Source organism: Euwallacea similis, chromosome 9, assembly GCF_039881205.1.
Source record: "Euwallacea similis isolate ESF13 chromosome 9, ESF131.1, whole genome shotgun sequence".
NCBI lineage: Eukaryota > Metazoa > Arthropoda > Insecta > Coleoptera > Curculionidae > Euwallacea > Euwallacea similis.
The window spans coordinates 675,680-694,284 of record NC_089617.1 but is presented as its reverse complement, the minus strand read 5'-3'; the positions used below and the strand labels follow the sequence as shown (position 1 = coordinate 694,284).

The following is an 18,605-nucleotide window of genomic DNA, read 5'->3' as shown; positions in this document are numbered from 1 at the left end:
CCGGGTATAAGTTTAGATTAAAGCATTACAATTATTTTGGATTCCGAAGTTGGAACACCAAAGTGTCCGAAGATAAATTAATGGAACCCTTTTGTTAAATAGGCTCTTTGCATTTTTGGGAGATTAGAAAAAGATAAAAGTTTAGACGATAAAGAAAGAGGGGCAATGTAAGTTACTGTCCCCTCTCTTTTCTTGCTCTGAGATTTTGTGAAAATATCTTAGGTGAGCTGTATAAATGTGAACGCAGCAACCTTGACAGTGCGGCATCCTCACTTTTGCAAACTGATTTAGTCCCGATGATCTTAAGATGTAAATTTACCCTTAGCAACGTTAGACCTGGAGAATTGCGGTTAAACGAAGTATTTCCTTACAAAAGAAGTGTATCTCAACATTCAACTAGCGCTTCAAGTAATCAGTACTAAGTAACAACAAACTAAGTATCCAGAATTAACAAAGAGATGGGGATATTCTAAAAAAATAAATTACTCTTTCTTTCCACTAATGGGACTTATTTGCGTAATTTAATACAATAAAAGCAGGTTTACCATGTGAAAATCCACATAAAATGAAACTAGTCCAAAAGATCAAATTCAGGAAATGGCAACCGCCACATTACGTCGCTAACAAGATTGTAACGCCACTACACAAAGCGCTTGCAGATGTAACATCTCAGGTTAAATGCCGCTATATGCAGGAAGGCACTTTTATGGCGGCGGGACATGGAGACTATTAAAAATATAACAGCTGGATATGGGAAAATAAAAGAATATTATCTTTTACTGGGGCTATGAAGAACGAGCGATAGATGGAATTTGCTTGAAACTATTAAATTTAAAAAACTGTTGCGATAAAAAGGTTAATTATCAAGTAATTTTTATTAATAGGAAATTTTGAAAATAATGCTTAGAATCATAAGGGAAAAAAGAAATCAACTGTAGTGAGCCCATAATAAATCTTCGAGCCTCAGACTACAAGACGAATCCAATGAGGGGATAGACATTGATGAATTTAAGGGAAATCACTTGGGCTTTTAAAGAGGACGCCAAGGTGAGCCTTGGTCTTATTTTTGTTTTTTGTTGCGAATGAGCAAATTAATTCGGGACAAATAGCCTGCGTGGTTTGTGTATTCTCATATAATGCATTTAATAAGCTCAACTAATTTCCGCTCTCAATTTATTTCTGTTTCCTCTTAATAATTCCCCGATAAACATAGATATTTTAAAACCTCAACAAACAAGCTTTCACCTAATTGCTAACTTTATCTGTGAGATTCTGTGTGAGAGAGCAGCACCAAGCAGAATATTTACATTATAAAGGATTTAAGTCTCCATCATCTTAGGCAGCGAGTTCTGCAGCTTGAACTCCTTTGTCAATAATAATTGTTATACAGCTTGTTTTGTTACGTTGTCGAGAATTATTATCTTGTTGCCCAGATGTTAAAAGATTGTTTTTTTTTAATCAAGAAAATGTTTGCTTATTTGAAGTGAAACGCTTCCGAACGAATTCCATGCTTCTGAGCAAGAGGATAATTATCCTTAATTCTTTCTCCAGGAAACATGAAAGACGATTTCAATGTAATGTTATCGTGTACGGCCGCAAGAAGTGCGTGACACAAGGAGCCTGTGGCTGTAGTAACAATGTAGATCTATGAGTTCCCGTGTGTGGCTCGTGAGTGGCCGAAGTAGACCATTGGGGGCTAAAAAAAAGATAATCACAAATACCAAGGAACCCTTCGTTATCCCCCAATATCATAAATATTTGCTCCAACAAATAATTCGGATTACTGGACAAATTTCAAACATCAGTGGGCGGAACATTAGTGTTGCCCACTGACGTGTATTAATTCTTAATTAACTGTTAGTATTAATTTAGTGAATATATTAAATAGCATTACAAAATGATTCAAAGCAAATCTGTAATTAGTCAAAAAGACTGAAACTACCAAACTTGCTTTCTAAAAGAATCCAGAGACAAATTCTTCTTATTTGATGTATTTTTTTCAACCCTGCTCTGCTTTGTTGATACTACTTATTCAACCTATGTTCGAGCAAATGTAAAACTACCTACGTTTTGTCATACATCGAGAAACAATCCGAGAAAAAATTATAACTTAACATGAAGCATCCTTAACGAGCAGAACCTTCGTCTTTATCTCAAATTCGTTGCCGGCCTGATCGCATCGTAGACGAATGTTAATAAAATGAATGATTCAGTTTTGAAATAAATGAGATGAATATAACTTAAAAACAGAAAAACAGGAATTATTCTCACAATGACCAAAAACACAAGGCCAACTAACTAAGCTCTCGCTATTTCTTCCTATTTGTATTGTCACAGTTGCTTCACATATGTCGGGATCCCACGGAATCCACGGCTCTTTAACTTCAAGTACTCAAATCCTACAGTTCAAAACAAGAAACAAATATAAAATTTTTCAATATGTACCGAAACCTACTTTCCTATTGGTAAGTCATGATCCCACGCGCTTCCCAACCATCCAGTTCAGGCTGAATTTTCCGATCTCTCTGATTTTCTGGCGCAACTGTATAGCGTTGAGCACTAAATTACACAGCTGCCGTTACTGAGTTAATCTCAGGTATAGCAACTCACCTTTATATTGAAAATTTCTCTGAACCTATACGACATCTTGCAAGGTAAATAAAAATCTCCGTACACCAATGAACTTCCTAGAAATCCCCTCGCCGATTTGTCCGATAGTTACCACAGCAAAATCATCAAGCGTGAAACGCTTCACTGAAAAAACAGTTAAAACTAGAACAGACCATTCCTGAAATAAAAGTTAAAACCGTATTACTTTACTCGCATTTCGGTTGCCGAGCAACCCTTACGAGCATTAAGCCCTGAACCGCTCCGAGTTGCAAAACCGCAGATAACACTGTTCCGTAAAACTCGTGTCGAGAGCTCTACCTTGTTGAAAATTTAAAAGGCAATCATTGTCAAAAGGCTTTTGTTTGATTATTTCGAAGTACTCCATAAAACTAAATGGACAATTCGGCTTAGTTTAGTGCATGTCTATTGTTTTCCGGTGTTTTCGATTCGGAAAGTGCCGGGTTTTATGAGTATGTAGCGTCGATGCTCTATTGAACGGCTATTGTAATTTCGGTTGTTTAGAAAACTTATTTGCTCTAACGAGGAAGGGAGATATTGGCAGTCAACATAAATACTAGCACTAGAGCTAACTGTATTTATTTTTCAATATCGTAGTTGCGTTGGAGAAGCAAGAACGAAGTAATATTACAGTAAGCCTACAAATTTTTTCTGAGCCTTACAAACTGCTGACCTATTAAGGAGTTGGCCGCTAGTCTATCAACCTCTTTTATCGGCCGACTTAGAATCTGTGAATATGTGCGTCCACTTATGCCTTTATGCCGAATAACCTGCCGGCCGCTCAAAATCCAGTGGTTTTCGATGGCCCTTGAGGTGCAACACAGGCTCATAACTGTCATTTTGTAAGATACAAAATTGGCGAACACCGCAACTAAGTTTCCCAGAAATATTTTCAAAATTCATTTTGAAGTCGCCTCGTTATTCCAACAAATATAGTGCCAAAGATCTCCTTCCTGCATTCGAATGTAACGTTGGCGTGCAACGATTGCGAGGTGGTCAATAAATTCAATCATAAAAAATTTATATTACAAAGTTTAATGAATTTACCTGTAACAGATCAATTGGCAGCAATTTGGAAATAGAGTTTTCAAAACTCAATTACTCTCATTCGTGTACAAGTTCCGATCACACTTATTTTATTACGTTTGTGTCATTTATTATACAGCATAACAAACTAATAATTTAGTTTTATTCACATAGATTCATTAATAAATTTATATAATGAACTCTTGACTGTAAATAGAACTCATTACAACTCAATAAAATTCCTGCAATCTCATTTTCTTCCTCTTTCCATAATATTTTTTAAAACCACCTCGTATACAAACATTGAGAGCCTAAAGCACGTTTTGGATGAATAGTCGCTCCCCCGTATATCCCCAATTTCATGTTGGAGCAGCACAGCCGGTGGCGGCTCGCTATTGAAATCGAATTTTCTTTGATCTTTCTGCGAGTGAAACAAGTCATATATTTATATTTCTTAAACTGTGCCCGAACTAACTTGATTACTAATAAACTTGTTTAGTGCCGAAAAATCAAATTTTAGCTGACTTTAGCAAGAAAATAACTTGCACAGACACGTGGAAATAAGGGCGGATCATCGGTTGGTTTCCTGGATCGTTCTTTAGAGAAAGAGTCGCCATTACCTGGTTCTATTGCACCTCATCTAATAAATCTAGACTGCTCTTATAAATCCGGGCTTAATTCTGTTGTCAGGGCATCTCTCAACTTTAAAACGTCTCAAGGAAATTTATACCAGAATAAGTATATCCAATATCTATAAATCTTGCCGTGCCATCTGGAATAAGAAGGACCCTCAAACGGGCTGCAGCTGATTCAGTGTTTGTAAAGGACCTCCCCGAAGTCCTTCGGGTCGTAAATCTAACCGTATCGAAAGAAATACAGTCAAGTACAAAACAAATATCCAACTTCTGGAAAGGAAGGCTCCACTGTCAAATAAATATAGGCGGTTAAGTAAACAGAGCTTTGTCGCCGCGACTTTATTTTCTTTGTAATAGCCACAGATTTTCCATCTGGATCTTGGAGTATAAATTTATTACCTCGCATGAAGTGGGCAATAACTGCTTTCTTTGCAAGGTATTGTTTCTAGACAAAATAAAAGTCCGAGAAAAGAGAGAAATCGTCTTTGAATTATGAGGAAAGCATAATTTTTATGAGAAGCTTTTTAAGACTTTGAAAGGTCTTTCGCCACAGTTGACCAACTTCCTTCCACGATATTTATAGAATATATGTTTCGGTCCGTATTCCAGGATATTTTTTGTGTTCAGAGTTTCCATCTTGACCAGGGGTATAATCAAAATCACAACACAAGCAGCAAAAAAACAAATACCGGGAAAATCTGAAACAAAAGGGCGCTCAGTGCTACAAACCAATTCCGTGGCGGCCATATCAGTGAAAGCAAATGCAAATTGCTTTGGGCATATCAACGAGCGCAACAATGGAAGCCGACTGAAAATAAAATATTGCCAATTTTAGGGGCTACCTATTTGCCTGGAACAATACAATCCCGCTAAACTATCGAGGTCGTATTTGTTAAGAAGTCGTTTTCTCTTTTGTCGATCAGACAATGGGATTGCTTATTAATTAGGAAGAGCAAACAATAGAGGCAATTGCTCCAAACCTCAAAGTTCTTAATGCTTGGGATCTATTATACTGCTTGGTAAAGTTCCTGGATCAGTTTCTTGTTGTTGCTGAGATGAAAAATGATGGGTACTGGTCGGTGAAATAGGGAAGTTAAGACAAAACAGACTAAAAGACGTTTTAATGATTCGGATGCGAAAGGGAGGAATCATTTTAAAGGAGAGATTATTATGTGCTCTAACGTAATAATTGGATAAATTGATATTAAGCTCGTCAGCTACACCTACCTAGGAGTGTTATTATCCACGTATGGTAAAGGTGCACCTATTTCTGGCAGTGATCTGGATGGCGCATAATACAATACACCTGCAGTTTTAGACTTTGACTGATCGGAGAAGCTACTTTAATTATCCCGAAAATTGATCCAAAATTTCTCGAAAATTCATTGTTGGCTTCACGTTTATGATAATACTGCATGTTGACTTTCCCAAATGTGCCCAGTGGAGAAAACACCATATGCACTATGGGCATCAGGCCTCTTCAGATTATTCGCCTTCTGCTCGGAAAATAAGAATCATCATCGCCTTTAAATCCGCATTCCTAAGATTTTTCCAATATCTGTGCAAATGTTTGCCTTTGTTCAGGAAAATCGAAGACCATGCCTTCTTTATATTATATTTCATTGTTATTCGGGTCCAGGAACACATCTATCCATCTTCAAATAATCAATTTTGTATGAACTTTCTCTATGTTGTAAATTTATTTAAATATGTTAACCCAATTCAGACATTCACGCTCATCCAGATTTCAGCTTTGAATTTAAAACCATTTTTGGCATTTGTGTGGATTAAAGTGGCTTTATAAAATAGTAACATTTCACTATTATATCTGAAGCGGCTCATACTTACTGAAAGATAAATATTGAAGAAGCGATTATGTTATCGCTCATCTATTTAAGAAGCTATTCGTCTTTGTGGAAGATCATCTTATTTTCCAATATAGAAATCTGAGATGTTAGCTTTGTTTCATGTTCGGCACCTAACAGGTGGTCAGAAATATGAGCGAGAGTCCCGTAGAAGCAAACTGCACATTTGTCTGATTATTTCTAATTGTCCGGGATCAATTTTCTTGTTTGTTAGAACATACCTGCAGCCAGCGATAAGATCAGTTCCCCCTGTTACCATCACCAACTCATCATCACATAATCAACAACGCCTGTCTACTTAAGACTCTGAGTGGCAAGGACTGACTTTGTGGTAATAGACCACTTAAGCTCGATTCCAAAAGGAAAACTAAACCATTTCGGTTCCATCTTTGATTGATAAGAACTGAATTATCTAATCCACAAAAACTAAAATACAGCACTTTTAATCGACACTCGAAGCGTGTGCTACGACGCCACGCTCCATACTCGCCGATACACCGCATTGCTTAAACCACTCCTAACCAGATTAAAACAAGCGGTTATAACCACCTTCACCAACACCTGAAATTCTTAGGTCTATAAATGCGACTCTTGGAGGGGGTCGTTTGAGCCATTTATGGAGAACCCATTAAATATCAATTTATTTAAATGTATGAGTGCTTTTGATACATCTCATGCTACGAAAAGGTGCATTTAAAGTATAATATTTTTGGGACATAAATTCCTTTCGATTTATGAGAAAAACTATTGTAGTGCAAGATCTCAGTCAACCAAGTTCAGTTCTGAAAACAAACGCGCTAGACGGTGACAGTCATTTTACCGTGCAAAAGAAAGCGTTCAGATAATTTTCTGGAAAAGAGCTTGTCACAAATCGAGGATTTAATCTTTTCAAATGGGGATTTATCCTTCAATATAACGGATGATCATTCAAAAAACTCACAAAATGTGGTGAACCGTAAACCTAAAAGCAAACGTGGACGGTAACAGATGAATTTATTTAAAACTTTTATGCACTGTTTCTTTAACAGATTTGCACTGTGCAAACTTCAACATCATCGCATACCGTTGTTGAAGCAGTGGCTGGCTGAAACGTTTGCTAACAATGCATTTAATTACATATTATTATTAACAAGTTCAACCATTATGCTCTCCACAGGCGTTAATGGGTTTTAATGTAAATCCAAGATTACAATAAGCTGTTATAATTACAATAATTACAACTAGCAAACAAATATTTTATTCATAACTGCTTTCACTAGCCTGAGCACCGATCCAATAATATAATTGTACCTATTGTATTTTGAGCAATAAATTACATAGCTAGCATGATTCAAGAGGAATACAGAAACTGTTTTATGTATGTACAAAGGACGGGCACACACATTTGTCTACGATTTAGCTACAACTTCTCTAATAGACGCAATAGGTAAATTCTCCTGTGTAACGCCCTCAGAGAATAGATTTCGGCTGTTTGACGAAAATGCATAATTTAGCTTAGATAAGCCAGAAATAGGTATCTGGGTGGGATAACGCAGAATAACGTAAATATGACCTATTATTCTCCTTCTCAATTCAAATGATTATATTTTGAGATATTACAGTGGGTATAAATTATGTCTAGGAAAGAGCTAATTAACATTTAAACTTGCTTTATCTCTCCAGGTAGAATGAATTTGTTAATGCTCAGTGCTTTTGTTTCCCACATTTAAAACAATTTATCAAGTCCCATGACGTACGTCTATGTGTTTTATTTGGGTTAGTTCAGGTTGGTATGTATAAGACAATGCAGGGATTTCTATCGAGCTGAAACCGTGATCCAACCTTTATAACTCTTGACATGTTTTTCAATACTCATAGATTTGATATTGCTATTTTTGGAACATATTTCCAACTGAATTGTCCTTTTCAGCTTTGACGTCAGAGGAAAGCCAATGTCTCAAGCCTCCCATTGGTCCGACCCCAATATATTTGCAAATAGAGCGTTTTTTCGCACAATGGTAGAGCCTGCTCAACTCGTCATTGAGCATATTCGACGTCATGAAGAGGGCATCTATCGCTGCAGGGTGGATTTTCGAAACGCACAGACTCGAAGCTTTAATTACAACTTAACAGTAATTGGTGAGTAGCTGTTTTGTGTATTTTCTCTGGGAATGTAAGAGAGATTACTGGCTAAATTCCACAATCATATCGTTGCTTCAGTGCTAACGACTCACAAAAATTTACGCCACATGCACATTCTTTTTGAATTTTATTCCCTCCCTGATTATGAATACCTTTATCAAACCACTTTATCGGCGCTTAATTTACAACCCATGAAATAACCATTCATTGATTAATTTCCCTTGCTAGTAAATATTTACAGGAACTAAAAAAGATCCGTTTAGGCCGCTAATTTAAATTTAAACTGGTAATTAATCTTCTTTATTAATGACTGTTGAATTAATATGTAATTACCAGCAGCTCTTTTCTTAAAACCGGCCTCAATTTAATCGGTTCAGAAAGCTCGTAAATAACGAGACCCCAAATAAAGTTGATGAATGAAAGAAGATAATGTTTGAAGATTTTTGGGAATAGAACTTTATTGGCGAATTCAATATAGTGAATTAAAAATGCATTTCTTGTTTAAAGCAGACACCGTGAACAGTTTCCTTTTACAGTTGAAAAAGATTTTCCACTTAGAGTTTCATAAAGTTTTTTGCGTTTCGCAGAAATCGGTACGCAGTCACTACGCCAACAGATATAGTCATGATCTTAGTCCTGTCGTTTTAGATGAAAATTTTAACATAAACCTTATTAGTCCTGCTGCGATTAGCATTAAATGTACTTTCAGGATGCAGAAATTATTATCACTTGCGATATTACAATTACTAGAAAAAATTCAAACACCGCCTTCGCATGTACGAGTACCCAGCCCGATTCTTCGCTTTATTTTAGATGTGCATAATCATGCTCAATGAGCCGCAAACCATTCATAATTGTTGGGGTTCATTATGTTTATGTGGCATGCGGCAAATTATAATTTATACGGAATAATCAATCTGTTATAATAGAGGTAAATTGAAAATCACTATTTCAAAAATTAGTTTGTGCGGTCAAATTTAATAACTCGAATGGAAACGAGTAGCAAATTTAGCTTTGCATATGAAACTTTAATTGACCTCATTAATACATATTGCATATTGTTATTTATGGCTATTACTCCAATTGGTGCGAAGCCATTAAGAAAATTAATAATTAAATTTAATGCATTTGGTGAAAATTCTGTTTGAAAAAGAAAATAATGAATCTAAGAACTATTACACTTTCTAATGGTATTTTCCAACACGTCAGGAAATTAAATTTCACCGAAATCTCCTGAGCACCAAATTTTTAATCCAACTTTTTTCAATCTATTTTGCATTCGCTAAATAACATATTAATATGTTTTCGGGATTTGACAGGTTGCAAAGGGCATTGAAATAAGTTCTAATCATTAAGTCACCAAATTATCACTATGAAAGTTGCTTACTAATAATCCACTGCTTAGTGCCCAACTATATTAGGCTCCTAAAATTTTTTGCATGTTGAACAATTCGCAAATGTCTCGAGCGATTTGTGTGATCAGTTATAAATCATTATGATATATGACACGCCTCCATCGCCAATCGATTCATGAGTCTCGTGGATTCCAGTGGGTTTGCACATCGTCATTCCATATGGGGTTTCCTCAGTTGGACTCTTCACATCAATATAAAAAAAAATTAACTTAAAGGTGTTTAGTTTAATGATAATAAGATTTCAAAAAGTCGAGACAACATTTATATTTTAGCTATTTTTAATTAAAGCGGCTATTAGATATTTTAAGTACAATTCACAAATTAAAAAGTCCCTGCTTTTTACAAAGAGCAGTTGTCCTGGGCTCGAAAGCTAAATTGGTTTTGTTCATGGTGCAGCAGTTTTAGGACTTTGTTAGGTCACAGAAAACAGTTATATGGTTCTTTAATATCCACCCGTCCGTATCCAAAATGTATCCTTTTGATATTAGAGTCAACAGATATTTTAGATAAATTTGTCAATTGAATAAGATGTATTGCGCCACTGCCTTTGGTACATAAATTCTATATAAAATTCATGCTTCATAAATATGAACAGGGGGTAGGAATCCAATGAAATGTAGGCGTTTCCTGGTTTTTCGGTTTTCTCCCAATTACACATATTGTTTTGTTTACTTCTGAAATCACATTGTCGACTGATATTAATTATTCATGCGAACAATGCCTTTCAATTATAGATTAAATAGTATGTATTGTATAGTACGCCTGAATAGGAACTTTTTCGATTCTCAAACAATGAAAACCTAAATATATCCATTTATCATTGGCCATAGACCAACTTAACACTGTTTCACAAATAATTTTCTATTATCATTCTTGCGATAGAAGAAGTATCTACAGAATTTATTTCCACTTATTTAAAGTCAAGAATTTAATACACCTTGGAAGGGTATTTTTAAAATCGTTTTCTGAGGAAAAGCATGCATTATCATATAAGGCGTTGAACTTAAATACAATATTACATACGTCTATCATTGTTGGGATCATCAGGGGAGCAAGGAATTTTAATATCGCTATTTGGGATGTTTGATGAAAGAGGGATCCTAACTCGTTTCCCATCTATTGCGAGATTTTTTTAATGATCATCCATTATTACTTAGTAAACGAAGAGTAGTTATGAAAGAGAAGTTATAAAAAAACGTACAACTTTTGCACGTACCTTTGACCCTTTCAGCTCTTGATTATCAGCTGCGTTCGAAAATTTTATTTTCATTTCGTTTTTCCCAAAGAACGTAACGTTCTTAAAAGCGCTCGGTATTTTTAACGAATTGTGAAGAAAGCAAAGAACTAAAATCTAAAAAACATACATTGAAATTGACTATTGACCCATACATGAAGATATCAGTGGACCGGAAAGTTAATATAGCTATTGCTCTCCAGGAACATTCGAAATAACAAGCGAATATTCGAAAATACATAATTTGATGTAGTTAATTTCGAATATTCGGTGACAGCCCTCGGCCCCATTTCAACCCCACAAACAAAAGCAATAATAATTCCTCATAAAATTATTATAATGGCATCCCGACCCATTAGAGCTCTAAATGTTTCCAATCAATAAAACTATCAAACTACAATTAAAATAAATTCAGTACCGGTAAATACAGCTTATAGTCATTAATTACCGACGGGGTAATCCCGAGGAAAACGAATGTTGGGGCAAGGGTCACGGTAAATCTGAGCTACAGACAACCACGTGCGAACCCCAGCTGGCGATTTGCCGGCTCAAAGCCGGCTGTAATGAAACGCATCTGTCAGTCGTTAAAACAGTTCAGTCCGCCGGATTGTTGTTGATTAATTTTACCGTTTTGTTTTGTTTCCTATCGATTGTCACTGTAATTACACGAGTACCTACTCCGGTATACAGCAGCCCTAAGGACAAGGATTTAATAGTGTAACGTAGAACTTGATCAAGATGAGGTGTGTTCCCACGTACCCCTTTACCGTCAGAGGAGGCCCTAGGGTTTTGCAAATCTAATCAATTTAAATCTACTGCTACTTTTTCGCCATGCTGTGGGTCCGTAGCCAAAAATTTCTGAACACTAGGTAGTAGGTGTACCCAGCCACTCGAATCTACGTTCAAATTAAAGTGCGTAAGGACAAACCGTCAAAGAACACGAGTTAAATGTGCAGCAACAAGGTGCCGAATGGTTAGTGTTCGAAAGGCAAAGCGTTAATGTATGAACAGAACCGAAAAATTAAAAAGGCCATTCATAGACAAAAACACTTCCAAGTTCCCACAAGAAAATATCGGGAAGTTACCAATCGCTATTTAAATCAAATCACAAAGATGACCCTAGAAATGACCGCTTAATGGTTCTTGGAGATCGTCGTGGTCTTTGATTTCTCATATAGACATCTAATAAGAAATAGATTCCATTGAAGCGGACGGCATTTCCCCTTCTTTCGATTTCTTTTTACATAAATAAACATTGCGAACTCAAGAGGAACGGGAGGAATATCGCTATTGTGGAGGTTCCTATGCCCCGTTCATAACTTCAAGTGCGGCCTTTAAATTATTTATAGGGGTCAGCTGCAAACGAACTCAAGCGTAAATATCTAAAAATGCTGAAAAATTGTGTTAAACCAATTGCTGTTTGCAGTATAATCCTGGAATAAACCAGTGTGAAAACTATTATCGTAAATTGATGGGTTTTTATGTTACATTTTACTGCGTTTACCATGTTTGTGCTGCCAGGCTCAACATCGTAAACACTCGTATCACCACATCCCGTGAAATAGTAACACGCACAGTGTCTAAAAATACTTAATGATAAGGTTTCAAAGGATTAATACTCTTCTGGATTTGTCATTTCGCATGTAGATTTTTCAGTGTTCAGGCCTAATTTTTTGAAGCTGAAGTTTTTCAAAATTTAATTGTCTAGAGGATTTTCCATTCTCTTTCAAGAGGAATTGTTGGTTGATGGTGCAAGAACGAATAGCAATCATTGGCACTAAACTGGAATTATTGCGATCGTATTTTTGGGACGCGACGTTCGTTCATTACGACAGAGTGAGTAATGAACTTCCGAGCAATCAATTTTCTCCAGGCCAGATTGAAATCCATTTAGACGTTCTGGTCAGTTTCAAGTTTACACTTGTCCTATCAATCTTAATAGGAAACGTTAGCTCAGACGGCATTTGAAGTTTATTTGTTGATAGAAGCTCGTTTTATTATTGAATCAGTTAATTTAGAATTGTCCACAAATGATAATTATTCCTATTATTTTCCGAAAGTCCAAGATATGCCTAATGTACAACAGTTGAATGGATGGGCTTCCAGAGCTCTCTTTCCTCATTAGAAATTAAAGCAAATAAAGCGTTGAAAACCAAAGCAGATAATTTAAATGTTTAAATTGAGTAGTAATTGCAGTGGTGCGTTCCTGCAGCAGATCCAAAGTGCATCCGTTGATTTACAAAATTGGTTCATAATTTGATTTTTTCACATTTTAATCAGTTTTCTAACGCTATAAATATATAAATAATATTTGATCAAAAGCAGGGATATGCCTTCCTGGGTAATAACGAAATCTGTGTCATTGAAGCACGTTCAAAGGGGCTTAAGATAAATGCAGGCAGAACGTCAGTGACGCTACTACACTATTTACTGCTAACCTTTCTACGTAAAAATCTTATAGATGTGGCTTCGACTATTCGTTTATATGTGCTTCAAATGGAATAGTAGATGAGTGGAGGGTAGATCAATACTTTTAAACTTAAAAAAGTAAAAGAAACTTCTGCGTCTATCAATCCCAAAAATTGTACTCCATTAATTATGGAACATTCTCTATAGTAGAAACTGGAGCAATGTCTGATTGATCAACGATGCCGCTGAAATTCAAATAACAAATTTTCGAGGAGCTTAAAATCTTTAAATAAATTGACACTGCACGATGTCAGTGGCGGTCTCTAATTATTTTAACCCCTGAACACATGGGAAAACTAACTGTATTAGAACTTCCGAAACTAAATTGAATGTAATTTTAGTTGAAGATATTGACGTCACTGGAATCTATATATCAAGAAGGAGCCCCTCTAGAATAGCTTTCGAAGCTAAATTGGATCCACAATGCAGAATATCAGTGGTGGCCCGAAATTATTTTCAGTTCTGGATACAGTTGTGAAAACATATATGCAAAATTTAACTAAAGCCTGGAAATTGCTGTAATCTTTGTACAAATAATAATTTCAGGCTAAAATTATACCTCATAGTGGAATATCAGTGGCGGCTCCCACTTCATATCTTCGTAAAGTTAAAAATTGGATATTACATAATGTTTTTAAATTACCAGCAAATGTCATCGTTTTTTAAACATACTAACGCCACTGGCATGTACGTAAAAGAAAGAAGTATTTTCGAAGAGATCTCAAATGAATCCCCAGAGATAGTCGTTAGTAGCGGTTCCAAATTATTTAAAATAATATATACGTTTCATAATATAATAACTACAAATTTCCTTTTCCCACTTTTATGAAAATCATAATTTATATTGCAACCAAAGGAAATCTGCACTATCTAATTTTAAATGCGTAAATTCAATAACACTACAAACTCAATCTTACTTAAAGGTGTTTAAGTTTCATGTCACGCCTGACAAGCAGACTGATTTAAATTGGATTCCATAAATTTAATCTTATTGCTACAGTTGGATTAACTGCAGCCGCAGTGGCGGTACAGACAGCTTGAGCAATCTTGATGATCTAAAAGCCCGGATTCTCAGATTTTGACCTAAACTCCTGGCTACGCCCCTGTCAACTACAGTAACGTCCTTTGGAGCTTGCAAATGAATATTGGAGCTTTGAAACGGTAGTAAAGGCAACATAAATTAATTTAGTAATATTCCAATAAAAGCTGCACCATAATACAGGAAGTGAGTCGTTAATTTTAATCCCGCTGGTCTATATGCAGTTAATTTAGGTGGTTTTTAGATGCGGATACTGCAGCAGTTTAAAATTTTATTAGCAGGAAAATGGATAAGGGCAGAAGGACATTTTGTCCAATATACTGTTCGCCGCAGGGTGAAATATTCCTAGGTTTAATATGAGCAAGAATTTAATAAAAATGCCACATGATGATGGCTAATTGGAACTTAATTTGTGAAAGTAGTATATTAATTTAGAGGATTCGTAATAAACCATATTAATATAATTGTAACCTGGAATTCTATAAAACCGTTTACGTCAAATGTAGAGATATTTTTTCATAAACGTACTTTCCAATTTTAATATTATTTTACGTCAATTCCAAGTACTTCAATTTGTTAAACTTGTTAACTGTGTTGTTAAAGTGCTACAATTTGAAATCTCTCGTCCATTACCACTCCATATAACAAGCTCTACCTCCTAATAATCGGATTTTGAATTGGAATGTAAATCATCCAAATATTTGGATTCCAACATTTAATATTTAAATTTTTGGTGATATTTGAAAATTCGCGTTCTTCATCGCTCTATTATTCATCACGTGTATCACCCTTTATTTAAATTATTAATCTTCCAATTTACTTCTATTTTTACTTAAACTTATTTACATCTCTCCTGATATTTCTTTGTCCGTTTTTGATTTACCTTACATCAGTTTTAGTATCTTCTAGGTTAATTGATCTTTTTGAATTTATAAAATTGTTATCTCGCATCTCTCCAGAGTACCATACAGCGGCGATTTTCCTACATTGCTCTTCAATCCTTCATTAATATCTACTTAGCCTAAGATTTATAAGGTTTTATTATGACTGACGAACTTTAAAAGGGAATGTTCCTGATTTCTTTGATATCATTTTGTTCTCAACCTGATGCATCTGAAGCACTCAACATTTTCTTTAATTTGTCACTTTAAAAGTGAAATATTTATTCAGCAAAAGTGAAAAACTTTAATGCATCCTCTTTATTGACTAAAAAGATATATGAACCGGAGTGACCTCATTAACCCTGTTCAATGAAAAGCTATGGTACTACCTTTGACCCAAGAGTACAGTCTTAAATTTCTCTTTCTCATAGCCTCTTTTTTATGAAATTTCGCCAAGTAAAAATTTAAAAGTTCTAAATGGAATATCTCTAAAAAGAACTGTAACATCTGAAACTCTCAAAATATAATTAACAATTCTGAGTATTGGACTTGAATAAAAGCCCTCTAGAGATACCTAAAACCTTTCGAATTAGCACTCATTTGCGTTTTTGGGTTTGCATGTACTCACAATAAATTCTTTTAAGCTCCACCTTCGAAAGGAGATGTTGAAAACCACTTACATTTAACTAAAATAAGGACAATCTATAAAGACCTGTTTGTAACCATTCGAGGTTACATTCATTCACGCTCATGCCCATTCAAGCTTTTGTCCATACATCTTACTATTACACCAATCAGCCTATATTCCTAAAACGATCTAGCTGACGTGTTCAGGATTTCGGATACAAAATTCCAATTTATTCAATTCAATGTCATCTGCAATTCCAGTATTGCGTTAATCCTTATCGAAAGCCGACTAGACTGAAATGGGGGTGGACAGCATAATTTAACCAAGATTAACAGTAACACTAGACTTGGCCCAAATTAGTAAAATCGCATTTACTTATATGGAATGAAAAGGGGTTTTCCACATTTAGAACTACAATATTTTTCTAAAACAATAAGTAATAAACTTATCGCTTGAATCAATAAGGGTAAAAAAGTGCTTAGAGTTCTCGATGTTCAAACAAATCGATGGAGGAGCGTAGCATCCAAACACATAACCAAATTATTTTTCTTCCTCATCCATCTAGACTGAAGGCAAAATTAACCCAACCCTGTCAATTCTTCGTAATGGAATGCAAGCAAACACAAAACAAATTCCATTACGTAATACCATCCATCTCCACAAATCACTACCAGCTGGTCCCCGTTCGAAACATCTCAATGCACACCGAGACAGTAATCAGGCAATTCCGACAAGAAAATATATTCAGAACAAAAGGATCCATAAATTGGATTCCCTGCGCAACATAAATCCCGCAATTGCACGGGCCCATGAAAAATTCACCATTATTTCTAGTTTCTATAAATTGCTTTTCTTACGGTTTTATCGTTATTTCAGTGCCTCCTGAGCCGCCCATTATTGTTGATAGACGAGGCCGCCCTTTGAATCGCACAGTGGGTCCTCATGAGGTGGGAGATGATGTCATTTTGATTTGCAGGTGGGAATATTAATCGTAACCTTCAAACCCGTCTTCTCATAATTGACTATTACACCTGTAGGGCTGTAGGGGGACATCCTAAACCGGCTGTTAGGTGGCTGGTGAACAATAAAACTGTGGATGATAAATATGAGCATCAAGCAGGAACTGTGATTGAGAACCAGCTGCGGTGGCCTTCGGTTTCCAGGAAAGATTTAGATGCCAATTTCACGTGCCAAGCTGAGAATACCAATTTAACAGAACCAAAAAGTGCTTCTGTTATTCTCGAGCTTATTCGTGAGTAAATTTAAATTTCACGTAGTGCGGTATTGATAAGTCGAGTGGATTAAATTGGTTCACCTGATTGTCCTGGAACACCTGATTGCCCTCTTTTATTTTATACTGATTTATTTATTTGTGTTTTTGTATTTTAGTGAAACCCTTAACGGTGAACATTTCCATATCTGATTCGCCTTTGGTTGCCGATCGACGGTATGAAATCACTTGCAAATCTACCGGATCCAGACCGCCAGCAATCATCACTTGGTATAAGGGAAAACGAAACCTTCGCAAAGCCAAGGTATGCATCACTATATTTTTTCATTTCATCTTTTAGTTGCAGCAGTTTTGGCAGAAAATCTTGCACCTAAATTATCAATCAGCAAAATTTTTCGGCTAGTTTAAGTCATAATCGTTTAGCGCCTTTCCAGACTTAATGAGCGAAGTTTTCAATTCCCCAGCAATCCTCGCATTCGAGAATAAGAAATGGACCCGTAGAGAAAATCGCCAGTAGTTTGTCTTTGTTTTGGGCAGGTTTTAGATTTATGGCCTTTAATCATTAAGGAAAACAAACAATTTGAAAATGCGCAGGAACGTGAATATTAAAATCTTTCCATTATACTCGTATTTTCGAAGAAATTTATGATTTGCTAGAAAATGTTCTCCAATTTAACTTACTTTTCCACCAACGAGGTTATTTTTATCCCTCTTACGTCCAATGCGGAGACAGTCTTTAAGTTTTTGTTAGTGTTAGGTCCAGAAGAAGTGTTCTAGAGATGTTGCAGCGCACAGTCTGAACTTGGAATCAGTCTCACTAACTTAAAGGTGAAAGTTTGTCAGACTTGATGAGAGGCTTCGTCAACAAAACAAATTGCAGCATTTGCATATAAATTTTCGTGACAATAATATTTATACTTCTTTTTTCAGGAAGAAATAATAGAAAATGATACCTCAATAAGCTTACTGAGCTTTACGCCTACCACTGAAGACGATGGCAAACTAATCACCTGTCGAGCAGAAAATCCTGATGCCAGCAACCTTCACGAACAAGATTCCTGGAAAATCAACGTTGTTTGTAAGTATTTTCCAAATTCAGTTACTTCTCTATAAAAACATTAAAAAAACAAACATTTTCGCTTTTTACCGAACTAACCCGCAACTTACAATAATTCAAAAAAATAATAAAAAATGCGTTCCAAGCCCAAAAATGATTAGTAGTGAAACGGAAACAATAATTGCCGCCCATCCGACACATTCTACATTTTTCAAATGCAAATTCGGGTAGGGTTTTTAATAAACTGAAAGCAAATAGCATGCTTTTGTAACTATCGATTTCCAGCTAGGGCCGATTCTGTTGCCGGATTTGGTTTTGAATAATGTATCCTTTGCATTTCGAATCAGGCCATTTGCAGCTTTACAATCTCTAGTGC

At 35.7% G+C, this 18,605-nt stretch overlaps 1 protein-coding gene across 1 annotated transcript in view; it reads left to right on the top strand.

The window, feature by feature from the left end:
- The window catches only part of side-II (sidestep II), a 71,445-nt gene that overhangs the window by 37,743 nt on the left and 15,097 nt on the right, over positions 1-18,605 (top strand). Inside the window, exons 3-7 of the mRNA XM_066393434.1 lie at positions 8,064-8,272; positions 16,818-16,917; positions 16,979-17,193; positions 17,331-17,476; positions 18,103-18,250. Coding sequence (XP_066249531.1) covers positions 8,064-8,272; positions 16,818-16,917; positions 16,979-17,193; positions 17,331-17,476; positions 18,103-18,250 — 818 coding nt within the window. The remainder of the gene's footprint in view (positions 1-8,063; positions 8,273-16,817; positions 16,918-16,978; positions 17,194-17,330; positions 17,477-18,102; positions 18,251-18,605) is intronic.